At 39.8% G+C, this 15,122-nt stretch overlaps 1 protein-coding gene across 1 annotated transcript in view; it reads left to right on the top strand.

Annotated features, from left to right (window-relative positions):
• LOC126336202 (uncharacterized) overlaps positions 1–14,881 on the top strand; it is a 59,001-nt gene extending 44,120 nt beyond the window's left edge. Inside the window, exons 3-5 of the mRNA XM_049999707.1 lie at positions 2,881–3,072; positions 6,706–6,826; positions 14,570–14,881. Coding sequence (XP_049855664.1) covers positions 2,881–3,072; positions 6,706–6,826; positions 14,570–14,821 — 565 coding nt within the window. The 3' untranslated portion in view covers positions 14,822–14,881. The remainder of the gene's footprint in view (positions 1–2,880; positions 3,073–6,705; positions 6,827–14,569) is intronic.
• Positions 14,882–15,122: the final 241 nt, after the last annotated feature.

Below are 15,122 nucleotides of genomic sequence, written 5' to 3'. Positions count from 1 at the left end.
TGTTCGATAGCACATACTAGAAGCTCTCCAATTAAGGAAGATGTCCTACAATGTCGATAAGTATTTGTTTGAAATGTGCTTCAATTTTGGACAGTGTCTGAGTTGTGGCAGGGCATGTCGGCCAATTTTGCTTCATTTTTGGGGGCTAGGCAGCCCTGTGTGGTCTTGCTTAACCCCATGCCACACAAACTTGTCCATTACCAGGTGCAGCGTTTTTCTGACTCCTGTCTCAAGTTGTGAACTCTGTTGAACACTTCCCATTGCATACTGAGTGGCTCAATGGGGCGTATTCTCCCTGGGGACACATCGCACAGCAGTGGTCACTCAATATTCAATAACGTTTATCTGGCGTTCAATCCGAAGACTGGTCATCCAATCTGTCATTGGGCTGCTCTGTGGTCATAAGTTCATGGTTGTATTGTAACAAAATTCCACCAAGAGGTAATCTGCGATTCCGTTGACCATCCCTTGAATGTAGCAGTTGTCAGTAGTGTTCTGCAAAATGAGGTCGAGATGGAGGAAACGGTACCAGCTGACTTCTTGAAGTGGGTTCTTGATTGTGTCCACAAGTGTCTTATGGTGGGTGTAAATCATAACATTGTGACCTTCTTCCTCTCAACAAGAATGTTTGATTACAGTGTAGATCACAAATAGGTCACAATGAAGGACAGACCACGTAGACTGGGGAAGCATGAGCTGCTTGGAGAAGAATCTAAGCAGCTGTGGTATGTCATCAACGATTTGCTGCAATACAGTCCCCACTGTGGTGTTGCTAGTGTCTGTGTAAGGGTGATTCATACAGCTGGGTCAGGATCAGCAAGGGTGACAACATTAATTAGCGTTTTTTTTATGTCTGGAATGCTTCTTGCTTGCTTGCCATCCATTCCACCATTTTCTTGCTGTGTTTGTCCTTTCCAGCCAGCACATCTCTCAGTGGTGGCTGTGAAGAAGCCACATTTGATAAGTTGTGGTGATAAAGTTTAGTATGCCAAGGAAATGACACAATTAATGGTACATCTCCAGTAGAGGCAGGTTCTGGACCATAAGTACGCACTACGCTGTGGGGTGGATGCCACCCAGGACGTGGCTCAGGAATATGGCCTCAAGTTGTTTAAATTGGGATTTAGCTTCATTAATGATAACACCCTCTTCACGGAGGGCAGCTAAGACCAGCTCTAAATGAACAGCATGGTCTTCGATGTTACATAGCGGCTAAAGGTGTGTAGCAGTGGGAGAGGCAGAATAAGAGCTCCTTGGTGAATTGCTGCCATGTTTACAGTGCAAAGCTGTATGGCACATGCAGGTACTCGAATAGACCAAATGGGGTAATGATGACAGTTTTCAGTGTTGTCTGGGTGAATTAGACTCTACAGATATACCGATTTACAGTAGAAGACACTGAACACTATGGTGCCCATGAGTGTATGAGTCAAGTCTTGCATGTTAGGAATTGGGTAACTGCCATGGATTGTCTTGGAATTAAGAACCCTTTAAGCAAGACAGAGTCTCACGGTACAGTCTTTTTTCAGGACAAGTGTGATGCTAAAGGCACATGAACTGTCCGATGGTAGCACAATTCCCACTTGGAGTAGTTCATCAATAGTGTTCTTAATCATCTGCAGATCTGCTGGACAGAAGCCCACAAAAACGATCACATTTGTTTGTCAAATTTACTCTTATCTAGCCATTGACCTGTCAAACAAGCACATACCAACAAACTTTGTCAATTTAACCTCACTTTTTAAGCAGACACTATTTGTGTGTACCGTATTTTGATACTTGTGGGAATGGCTACAAATGCAGTTAAAGCATTTCTATCATTGACTTTGGCACTGTGTTTACTGGTCCAGGGAATGGTTTCACATGAGAGAGAAATATACACATTCAATCCTATTAAAGGAATTGTTACATTCGAACCCTGATTATGATTACATCAACCTTCTACAAACTGACAGTGAAACAGACAAACAGAATAAGTTATCAGAAACTTATTTAGAATTATTTCACCCTCATATGAAATAAGAAGCTAAGTAGTGAACATTTGTTTTCTACTTGCCCCCTCCCCCCAGGGACAGTTCATTAAAATACCAGAACATAGGAACACAATTTATAGCCTACGCCTGCCTCTGAAACAGTCATCTTCAAAGTGGGCTTTGTTTGCTGAACTGGATCAAAATTCCATGGAAGAATCAGATCTTTGACTTATTTTTATTTTATAGCACTCTTCGTTGTACGTTGTGTGCAGAATATTGATTCCTTCTTAATCTCCTACTGAATAATAAATGGCTAGAAAAGATGTGTCACTTCTACCAGTCTGGTAACTGCCAGTACTCTTTTATTTTTATCCTTTATTGTATTTTCCATAGTTGTAGAAAACTCACGATACAGTGAGATAAAGTGTCATGAAACTATTTTTCAATAAACATACGTGGTGAATTGTCAACACAAACAACCTCTGCCACCTTCTCAAACTTTTCCCCATTAAAAATTTCTTTCAGACATGATCTATGTTTTGACAGAAATGTCACACAGCACCATACATGGTCAAATATTTTGCAAGCAAAACAAAATTTGACAAACTGTTTGATTGAATACTTCTGTGTTATAAAGCTGTTCAGTTATCAGTGTCAGTTTCAATAAAATCTATGCAACTGAACATTGATTTATACGTCCTAAGTTTTGACATGATTACAGCAGTAGCCAAAATGTCATTACAAGTAAATATACATATGATCTAGAAAGTCTTATTTACAAAGAACTCCACAATAATTGTTATACTCATTCATTTTGCCTATTAATGAGCATATGGTTGAGCTAATTATGTCTCGCACTGGTAATGACTTATTGCTGTAATGTGAATGGCTTTTCTTTTTTTTCCAGACTGACAGGTGCTTTCGATAACGTGACAATAAATGGTCTCACGTCGTACGTCATCAACAGTGTAAACAATGACCTGGACAACCTGCAGGCCAACTTTTCAGTAGGTATCCCAGAGATCAACTTCGCAGGACAGTACAATCTTGAAGGGTCAGCTGGAAGCATCGTTGGCCTCTATGGTGAAGGGCCCTTCACGTAAGTTCACCATCTTAGCACGCTACTGTGCTGTTTGTTTGGAGTAATTTACAACAGGTGTAGATTAAGGCACATATTTGGAGCAATTTTGCTCTGTTTTCAAAAATGAGGTTGAACAGAATACTGTGCATCTGAAACAGTCACTCTCAAAGTAGGCTTTGTTTGCTGAGCTGGTTCAAATGTTTTATTACAACTTGCATCATGAATCTCTTCTGAAGATTCTGCGTACACCATGTCCATTCTCTTATCAACAGTCTATTACCATGTTAGCTAAAACATAATTGTGAACAACGTGAAATGAAAAACATATGCACTCACAGCTAACAGGTTTCAATCCATATTAGCGGTTAACATCTTACTGTACTGGTTTATTAATGCAGCTTTATGCTTTCTTTTCATTTTATGCAAACATAATGTTATACCCATGGTTAGCCATAATGTACTACATGTTACTGCCACAGCCTACTTCTACTGCGTATTTATATATATATTACTGGGCATTAATATATGTTAAATTTGCATTTTGTCAACCACAGAACAAGTAAATAGGGAAATACAGGTTTGACAAAAGGCTGAAAGAGATTTTTGAGGCTGGTAGACGCCCTGCAACCAGACTTCATGGCTGACTGTTGAAGGATAGGCTTATCCTGTAACCACATTAAGTCTTCACCCTGCAAATAAGGTATTAATACTTGAAATGGGCTTTAGTTCTCTTTATCGACTGTACCACACTATCACCATTTGCGAAGGGGTCATTTATCTGCAGTTACAATACAAGAACATGGACAAGTTAGTTACTGAGGAGTACACGCTACCTACCTGCCAGGAAACAATTTTGTCTGCTCTTTAAATAAACACATGATTTCTGTACTGACAATGGGAATTAGTGCATAGACCAACAGATGTTTTTTATTAATTTCTGCATGCTAATTAGTAATATATCACATGGCACTGTTCCTAACAAGTGGAGTGTTCCAATTCCTACTGAAGGTAACCAGCAGCCTGCCTTCATAAATGTCATTCATTAATTGCTAGTGGCTTATAATTGGTCATCGTACAAGGGGCACTCAATAAGTAATGCAACAATTTTGTTCCTTCATCAACTTAAGTTGAAAAAATTAGGAATTTGTGTGGGATATCACAGAATATTTCCACTTCAGCCCCTGTAGTTTTATGAAGTCCCAATAGATCGTGGCACAATATGAAGCCATCAAAGTGGCATCTGTAATGGAGGCATATTCCAGGCAGAGACCTGTCATTGAGTGTCTTTTGGCAGAAAATCAGAGCGAGTCAGGTGAGGCATCTGTCATCATTGCAACAAGGTTGTGCAGAACTGTCGGATCTCCTGCATGTCAGCAAGTTGCATACAGCTGTGATTCTTGCAACATTGGAACGTGTGGACACTCTCATTCAAGGTGATTGACAGATCACAATCAAACATCTTGCTGCTCTGTTGGACATCTCTGTTGGTAGTGCTGACACACTCGTCTACCAGTTGGGGTACTCAAGGGCCTGTGCCAGCTGGGTTTCTAGCTGCCTTACCGAACAACATAGAGCAATGAAGGACCATTTGTGCAGAACTGTTTGCATATCACAAAACTGATTGTGGCAAATTTTTGTCGAACATTGTCACAGGCACTGAAACATAGATTTATCACTTCAAACTGGAAAGAAAATGGTGATCCATGGAGTGGCACTATACCAACTGTCCTCCAAATAAAACGTTCCAAGTTACAGCCTCAGCCTGTAAAGTCATGCCAATGTTCGGATCCTCTCAGCCTGTAGAGTCACGGCGATGGTCCTCTGGGACTCTGAAGGGGTTATTCTGTTTGATGTCCTTCATCAGGATGCAATGATCAAAACTGAAATGTATTTACAAGAGTTGCCCAAAAAGTAATGCACCACATTTTTTTCTCGGCCAAAAACAATGCTCCGAATGCTACACGTTACATATGTATTATTTGAAGTCTCATGAATGAGCGCACCAATTTTCCATCACTTCCGACAGATAGCGTAGCTGCAGGACAGTTTCAAAATGGCATCGGTAGGTGATGTACATTACAAGCAGTGTGCTGTTATTGAATTTCTCATTGCAGAGAAAGAAACTGTGAGGAATATTCACAAATGCTTGTACAAAGTCTATGGAGCATCTGCTATCAACAGAAATACAGTTAGTCATTGGGCACAGAGGGTGAGCTCATCAGAAGGCGGTTCAGTGGAGCTTCACGATTTGCAGTAGTTGAGAGACTATCCTAGAGGAACTATCAAAAACTCATTGGACTGTTCTTCCTTGTCCACTCAACAACTCAGATAATACACCTTTCAACTTCAATTTCTTAGCCCATGAAGGATACACTTTGTGAGAAACAGTACATGGTTGATGGGAAGGTTATTGATGCAGTAAACCATTGGCTTTGACACCGACCATGTGATCATATAGCCTCTCCCAGGTAGGTGGCATGGAATAGAAATTATGTTGAAAAATAGGGTTTTGTAGCCAAAGCAGTGGTGAGTAATGTGGTGTGGTGGAATCCTGAACAAAACCAACCTGCTTGCAGAAAAAAAGTGTTGCATTACTTAGTGAATGCCCCTTGTACAACACATTTTCAGTCACGACTTTTCTTGGGCTTCTACGGGCCTCAGAAATCAGTTTAAGCCCTGTGGTATGTAAGTGTTCTAGGGACTGAGCCCACTTGGGATCTTTCCTCTTCTGATACTCTTATAGAAGTAATGATTCTATGCAGTGAGCTTTTTCAGCTGTCTGACATTTCAAAGATGACAATGGTCAGCATTGCCAAAGGTTAGATAGTATTCTTTAACTGCTGTTCTTATGTGACACCCTACTTTTTGTCTTTCTGGAAGCTTTTTGAAATACTTTCACATAGTCACTTACTAAAAAAACATGTTTACAAAGTATTGTACCAGATATAGTTTGGATGAAAAACTTTCTTACAGACAGAACTCAACAGGTCTTCCTTAATAATGACACACATGAAAGGAGTGTGGCATCATGTGTATCACAAAGCAAGTCTGATAGGACTGCTGCCATAACCAAAATACATAGTGAATATGCACAGCATTTTTAGATATGTCTGTGGCTGCCCATTGGGCCGTTAGTGCAGAACTGTATTGAGTTCAGTTTGCTATCCCAATTAACATCGTAACGAAAAATGCTTGGCCCATAAAGACTGTTGGTCAGATCAAATCTGGACACAGTTCCTCATTTTTCACATATTCTGCCCAGTACAGAACATGTTTTAACTTAAATAAAGTAGATGGCAACTTCAAACAACTGCAGCTTGACATCCACTGCAAAATGGGTACTTGTTATGTGATCTTTTCTACCTCAAGATTTCCACTGTACCCCATATTTGCCTTTGCTTTTAGATCATCTTCTATGGGGAAACAGTCAGTGGAGATGTAAACCACAGCAGTACCAGTGATCAGATAATCAGACGTATCCCTCACTTGCAAAACAGATATAAAAGAAAATGTTGAACATGGAAAATCCAGATCCTTTTAAAAAAAACCTGCACATTGTGTTTTTGTAATATGTAACAGTTGTATATCCACTGTTCTGTCAATTTCTACTAAGTTAACACTGTTTCAATATCACCTGACCAATGTTTTCAGATTGCTGGTGCAGGATTTCCAGACATCTGGCACAGTGCACATTGGCACTGCGGATGGTTCCAGCAACTCTGCTGTATCAATCACGGCGATGGAAGTAAGCTTCTCTGTTGCAGTCTTCCGGGTAAGTTCTGAAGAACATCAACTATTTTTATACAGCAGAGAAGACTGCTACATTATGACTGCTCCTGTAATTCATGTAGTTCAATGGTTGCAGTTTCTCACATGCCCACATCTGTAAAAACGTATACTGAATCATAACACCGCTGTGATGGCATTGGTGAACTTGTCATTTAGCGCCATAAAACACTAATTACTAACCATCTCTGAGATGATAAACACAAAGGGTAGAGCAGGTGGTGGAGCAGTCATAGTGTCAGCTTTTAGGTATTAAGCATGAGAGGGTAACAGGTGGAAGATGTCAAAGTTGATTATGACTCAGTTCCAAAGGTATCTTATGCTGATTTTTTTCTCTAATTCACCTTAAGACTGAAATGTCCCTCTTCTGTGGAGGGTCAAAGAAGAAGCTCGCAGCCATGATCCACATGAGCCAAATGACACATGTGTGATTCTCCTCTTGACATAATAATTATGCCACAGTCACTAAAACAAACATTTATGAGATGCTCATGGGTTTTCCTACCCTATCATTACACCCATTAAATTGTTTTAATTAGATTCACAAGCCTTGTTTTTACTGATTCAACCAATAATTTGAGTTCTGTTGGTACCAGCCCTCAGAAATCCCCCTTGTGATCATTGGACGGAGAGGTCAGAGATTGTTGTCATCAGTGCGTAACCACCTATTGGTGATCCTTCAGTTCACGTGATAGTATGTAAAAGGACAATAGTCCACATTACTTTTCATACAAACAACTCGGATTATTCTCCCTCCCCAGACAAACTTATTCCCAAGGTACACTTATCACAATAACAATGTTCCTGACCAAGTGCCTATGTGACTTGTGCCTCTCACAAGAAACCCCTTTGGTGCGAGGTCACAAGTTCAAATTTTTCCTCGTCAAATCCTGGTTGAAAATTTTTCCTCTTCAAATCCTAGTTGAAAATTTCCTTACTGAACTAGGGAATAGGTTTGTTTATCTCATCTACAAATTTTTGGCCCAATTCCGCAGTTTGCTGTGCATCATCAAGTTAATGCTTTAAAATTTTATTATCTTACATCTTCCAATTCTTTAGCACTGTTTGAAGTTATGCAAACATCCACTGCCAGCACTGAAAGCATCGTAATCTATGTCATACACAATTTGCTGTGCATAATGTAGTAGGTCACTGTCATGCGCATTCTGTAAATTGTATTGAGCATCCTTGAAACGTGCAAACACCAGTTTTTGTAACAAGTGTGCATTGTCCTCCCTTCAATATCTGTAGATTTTCTTATGCACTACACAGTCAGGGTGTATACGGGGACAAGGAAAACAAATTCCCGGATTTCTCCCGGATGTCCCATTTAAAAAATTATGCTTTTTCCCGGGCGAAAATACACTTACTCCGTGCTAAGTGACAGTAGGTTTTCCGTAGATTTTCCCTCGGAACTGTAAAACTTATCAATCCTTTGAATGGTTAACGTTTTATGCAGTCGCGTAGAACTTCCAGAAAAAAAAGAAAAGACGGGGCAGAGAAGTTTTGGAGAAACTTCTAATAAAAATAAAAAATAAAAATAAAATAAAAAAAGGAGATAAGTATTGGAAAGACCTTTGATTTGCAGCAACATATACGCTGCATATTTTCGTATTACGAAAGCATAAATTCGAATGGCACCAAACACAGCGCGTTAGTTACCGGAGCGTTGAAACCGAGGTTGCGATGACCTTTTGTAAGCGAGTCATGGCTCAAGCCACGAGATCTCGCCAGCCGATGACAGCAGCTATTCAGAGCATAGAACACGTGTTATAGTCAGCCAATAGCAAGATCACTGGTTGCATATCGCGAACACGCATGCGGAAAAGTTAACGGTTTACATTAATGTACACAGTACCGTATATCTACAAGAAAAGAAAAGCTTTCACATATAATATTAGTCTCTAAGATTAACACACTACAACAGAAGTTAGGCTTTCATATGTAATATTGATCTTTTTTTTGTTGCATGTGTTATACTTTAAGATACATCACACAAATATGCCAGTAAATTTAAAATTATGACATAAATGTGTCGGCTCGAAATTCTTGTAAGTGGCTGGTCCTCAAACTATTCAGTTTCGAACGCTCTGTGATTTAGATATCCATCCCACTTTCTCACACGTTAACATAATTCATCTTGCGTGAAAAGAAATTTACTTTGAAAGTAACGCTTTTCTAACCACCGTTCGCAATACTATCCGTAGACTGAGAAATAGGTTCGATTTACCAGTTGCCAGAGAGCGCCAGAAAACAGGCATTGTTGTGCGTGTGCAACTGCAGTGGTGTAAGAAAGCCGTATGTTCATGTGTATAAAGCACTAGGAGAGCTTACAATGCACCATAAAAGAAACAGGGCATCAGATGATACTCCAAAGAGCACCGGAATTTCGTAAACCATACTAAAATGCATAATTCGGCTTGAAGTGCAAATTGGCTTTTTCCAGATTCACAATGATGTAGGTTCCATCTGATATTAAGCTTTTCAGTGTGATTTTTGGGATGTAAATTTTCTTGGACTACCAGTACTCTACGATCTCATTTTTGGTTCTTTATTATGGCATAATGCCATATATGGCAGAAGATGATAACGTACACTTGAAATTCAGCGAACAGTTGGAAATAGGCCAATACTGTAGAATGGGACACTTCGTTTCAAATAAAATGATTGCCTCGGCGGAAAGATTAATAAAGCCAAATTTCTTTGCCAAACTTGCAAAATAACTTAACTGTTCTGCAAGGCGATTAATGCTCGACTGTTACTAACTTGGAAATAAAATAAAATCAGAAAACTGAAATTAATAAAACATTTTTGCCCACCGTAATTATGTGAATGTATTTTAATTCACTTGATAGCTCCCGGCCACAGAAATCCGTTTTGTTTTCATTTGACGTGGGAGCTGTACACGAAGAGAAGCAGCGAAATCATTTAACGTAAACACTGGTCACGTGCGGGTTAACGCCCTCCCCACTACAACTCAGGCAACTCTGTGCAAGCGTTAATCTGGCAGCTAGGGTGCGCGAGAAAAATTTTTGTCGTTTGCATCTGGCTGCTTGCTGCTACTACCGATACAGCTAACAGCCAAACTTCAAGTAGCGGGAGAAGGTACTGCTTATATGCGAGTCAAATGGGCATGCGCAACAGACCGCTGGCAACTGGTCAAACGAACCTAAAGTGAACAGTTGTGACGTATGCTTACAGCAAGCAGTTATTGTTACGAAGAATTACAGACTGCGCCCTAAGGCCTTTGACATTTTTTTGCTATTTGCAGACGCTCGTGCGTGCACGGTTTTTTGTTCATGTAAATTGCACATTTCCTTTGACACTAAAGTTTTATTTTTTCCCTCTCGTTTATATTGTATTGCTGCAGTATCATTCTCCAGTAGCAGGATACTATAACATTCTTTGCTAGAGAATCAATTCTGCAGTCAAAATTACAAAAATTTAACTGAAAGCTAAAACAATGAAAAAATTCCCGGAATTCCGCAAAATTCCCGGGTTTTTCCCTGTTTTCTCCCGGATGAAAAAACTTCCGTGTTTTTCCCGGTTGTCCGGGGTTGTATACACCCTGACAGTCATATTAATGTGGACTTATTCAAAATTTGTAAATAACGATTTTTTTACTATGCTGCAGATGATTTTCCCCATATATAATTATGTTTAGTACCTGCTTCTTTGACAATAATGTCCTTTACTTCATTTCAGTGGCGACACAATTTATGGCTTCCTGTTCAGCTACGATGATGGACTACATGACTTGACACCTGTTTCAATATCACTTTAACTTGTTAAGCACACATCATCATTACTGTACTCCTCATTTACATTTTCCGCACAGTTGAATATGTACGACACCACACATTCCACTGACTCATCTTGCAAAAATGTTAATATTTCACATTAGACTTCTTTTTCACTGTGCAAAATTCCTTGAGTTCCATTCTGAAGAAAAGTCAACTTTGGCAAATGTTGCTGTAGGTAGAATGCAATGTTTGTTTTGTTTATTGTTGGCATTGCTCTGCTTTGTATCAACACTAGTAGCACTGTGACACTGTTGTGAGTTACTCAATGAATAAGCAGTTCAACTATGCTCCATAGCTTCATGATGTGCTCACCATTTGATACCTCCAGTCCCACCTCCTGTTGCTATCAGTTGCCAATATTGTGGCTGCCCAGCAGACATCATTTGGAGTGCTGAATGCTGTAAATATCATTGGCCTGTTTGCAACCTCACACTACAGGGGTTCCTTGCCAAATTTGAGACTTCCTCTTTTCAAGCATCTTTCTCACTACATATACTGTCATGAATAAAGCTACTGGAACTGAACTGAGTAATATTGAGTTTATTATATCTCTGATCCATCAAAATGCACTCTACATCAATCTAAAAACTAACTTAGTTACATCAGCACACACACTACTTGTACTTTCATGCAAGTTAGCAAGTTCCCCACACAGCTGATCTAAACAAAAGCATACTGATTCATGTGGCACAAGTTTACTCAAAATGAATATTCATGATACTATTTGTGACAGACGGGGTGCAGCGATGTCACTCTAGAAACTGCCTACTGATGTGGCACCCCCACACCATCTTTGCTCATCCATCCAGCAGGGACAGGTAAAGGTAAGATTTGACATGTAGCAGCAGTGTTGATAACTGTTCCCCTACAGTACTGATGATACCTTTACCTTCCATCGAGTTAGTTTCTTCCATCAGACTTCCACAGCTAAAAGTGCTCATATAAGTCTACCACCAGACATTTCTTGCAGATATGCTAAAATATCAACACTCTTCTGATGTCTGTTCCACGTTAGCTGCCCACAACAACAAATGAAACCACTAATTTCTGAGCAACTGCACACTTTTGTCTCTGAATTCATGACTCCGGAACAAATTCCAGCAACTAGCATGGGTTACCTTTGGAGACCTGCAAGTCTGATTCACACACTTACTTAAGCTCATGGGCTGGCTGATCACGTGACATGACAGTAGCACTTTTAGTGCATAAAATCATAACTGTGGCATCCGTGACATTAATGTTTTTGGGACTATACCCTGACATGAATGGCACCTCTTTCCCAACACACCATGCCAACAGATTATGCCTCAAAATTTATGTTTCTGAGAGTACATTCGTTTTATGCTCACTCATCTTGAGATGTTCATATTTATTTACTTGTTGTTCCTTTAATTATGACATTTTACAATAGGTCTCTTAAAAAGTTCCATTGCAAAATTCTGCAATGTTGTTGGCAAAGAAAAGATGTTCATGACATGTAAATAAATGTAAACACCTGCAGGTGGGGTGCCAAGCATCATGAAACCTAATTGTTGAAAAATAAACACCTATAAAACAACTGGTTGCTGGTAATTCATTATAAATTATCTTCAATCTCAACAGTTGCAATGTCTAACATTAATACAAGAAAGAATATCAAAACAAAATATGGCAATGAGATAGGACATCCCAATTAACAAACAATTAGTAGTAACATTGCGATTTCTGACTACATGCAGGTCACTGGAAGTTTTGACATTTAGTGTGTTAATATCCATAAACATTATTAAAAAACATTTTTAAATACTTATCCAAAAATGCTTTTGATGATTGTTCTCCCAGATGTGGGTCTTTCTGTACCACTAAAAAAATTATGCCATCATCTCTTTGCTCATTTTAAAAAGTTTGAAAGTCTAAACTGCTTGAACTTAACTTATATTTGCTGCAGCTTATGGCAACCAAACTGGAAAAATTCAAAGAACAGAATGGCAAAGACCTGAAAATGCATCACAGGCAGAGTAAAAAGCAAGTGCCCTGCTTTCCCATGCATTTTTTCAAGGTCTGGACTGAAATCAAATCATGGACTGGATCCAGCCTGAAGGCCACAGGTTGCACACCCATGGTTTAAAATGAAGCCGTTTAGTCAATAAGCACTGCAGTTACAGTGTGATTAGCTTTTGCCTCCAAAGTGAACTTTTCTGTCAATGCTGCTGCTACTTATGCTAGTTAGAAATGTCTGTGTTGTTTTGCAGGTGTGGATCCATGGGTGGGTGGGAGGTCAAGACTCTGGCCCCTTCCCAAACAACAAATTTTTCAGCTAACATTTGGAGAATGCAGCACCTAGAGAATTAAGAATCTCAAAAATGACAAGGAATTCTAAAAAATTACAAGCTTCATTTGAGGGTTAGCCTACATGGATTGGTTTGTGACCGCAGTGGGAGTAGGAAACATTCCAGCCAGGAAAATTTTACAAACTAATCTCCAGTATTTATATGGGATTAAAAGATAACTTGCAGTCCTGTACATGTGACTCGAGTTAGATCATGATGCTACAATTAGTTTCAGCATAAACAATCATCTCCTTCTGCTCCACCTAAAGAAAGAGCAAATAGAACAGTTAATAAATGGTATGGCAAAAATGCCCTTAACCAAATACATGAAAGTGTTTTACACAGTTCTCCATTAAAGTTGCAACACTTGGTAGGATAACCAACAACAAAATTTTATTTCTCATGCACATACAGTATAGTGCTGTGTTAAGAACAAACAGTTAAATTTATAAGTGATTTGGGAGTATACAGGATGTGCATTTTAATATACAGAGTACGAAATTTAATACACAGAACTGCATCTATGACAGTAACAAAGGCTCTAACACAACTGGGTGTCAAGTCAGCTGAGCTTGGATCACAAATACAAGTATTTCATTCCATGCTGCTTCAACTCTATCCCAGTGGCAGGCGAGTCAGTCTCTCGGAAATCTGTGACCAGATGTTTGCAGTGGGTGAGTGATCTGGACAATGTGTTGGTCAGGCCAACAAATGAACACCCTTTGTATTGAAGCCTGTCACAACATCAAAGGCAACATCCAGTCAGCATGATCTTGTTGAAGGATAAATTGGGCAGGCTCAACACATTAGAAATGTAACAGCTGCTGTCCAAATTACTGGATGTGCAAAGCACAGGTGATTGTGTTGTGAATTCAGTGATACCTCCCACCATCATCACGTGCGGACCTCATATCACTATGATGAATGCAGTCTGGCAATGTTTGATGTCCTCAGAGCCTCTGCACAAGGATGTGTTGTATGGGATACTCTATGCAGAACCTGGACTTGTCAGAAAAGACAGTGTGGTACCACTCCTGTGTCTAGTATCATCGCTGGGTGCACTTCTGTTGATGTGCCTCTCTCTGACTTATCTTGCTGTACATTAAGCCCTTATGCTGACAGAAGGTGCTTGATATGGTCGTACAATACTTGACGTTATCGTTCTCTCATTGATCAGTGCCCCTGAAACCTTTTATAGGGTTAAGTACAGCCTTCCTGAACCCATCATATGATGGCTGTGAGACCCCAAGCAATGGGAGTAGTAATGTTGCAGAACAATAAACTAAACTACAGTCTTGATGAGCCACGATCCTAGCACCATCAGATTCATTAGAATGCTGGCAGACATTTTTTCTTCTTACATCTGGATTTCACAATCTTCTCACAAACAACTTTTATGTAACACCTGGATGAGAAACCTGCTCCATAATATTTCCTTACAAGTAGAATATAGATGGCATTGCTCTCACTTACTTTGTGCAGTTATACTGAAATGCTAATGATTTGCATATCCAAGTATGTAGCATTCTTCATGCCAGTTTGACAAGCTTCGTTTCTCAGTGTACACACAGTAAGCAGAGGGAAGAACATGTCTTATGTGTGTATTTTGGTATGTAGGTGAATTTTGAAAACCTGAATGGTGGCGGTTTGGTGGGTGATCTGCTCAACGAGCTCATCAGTGACCTGGCACCGGAGTTCATCGCACTGAACCAGGAGCAGCTGGGCGATCTGGTGGAGCAGATCGTGCGTGACCTGGTCAACCCCTACCTGGGCACGTGCACGCTGCAGGAGCTGCTCGACTTCCTGGGCTACGAGGGCCGCAGAATGCGCAGGGCCGACTCCACCTGTATCCTCTACCAGCTACCCTAGTCACCTCCATTTTTATTGTACATATGCTAAGAAAGAATAAACATTTCATTTACCAAATCATTCAACTTTTCTTCTTTTGTCGTTCATTTGATTCTCTTAGTTGTTAACTAATAGAGACTCTTTAACACCGAAGCTACTACATCCACAAGGGATAGTCAGAAAGGTTAATTATCTCCTTGAAAAAGTTGTGCAACAACTATGAAACTTGATGCTGCTATTAGTCCTTCTCTATACTCACCCTTCAATGTTACATATTTTTCTCAATGACAGCTGACTTGCCAGATACCTTGGTTATAGAAGC

Source organism: Schistocerca gregaria, chromosome 2, assembly GCF_023897955.1.
Source record: "Schistocerca gregaria isolate iqSchGreg1 chromosome 2, iqSchGreg1.2, whole genome shotgun sequence".
Taxonomy (NCBI): Eukaryota; Metazoa; Arthropoda; class Insecta; order Orthoptera; family Acrididae; genus Schistocerca; species Schistocerca gregaria.
Note: the sequence above shows the minus strand (reverse complement) of the source record. Positions and strands in the feature narration are given on the sequence as shown.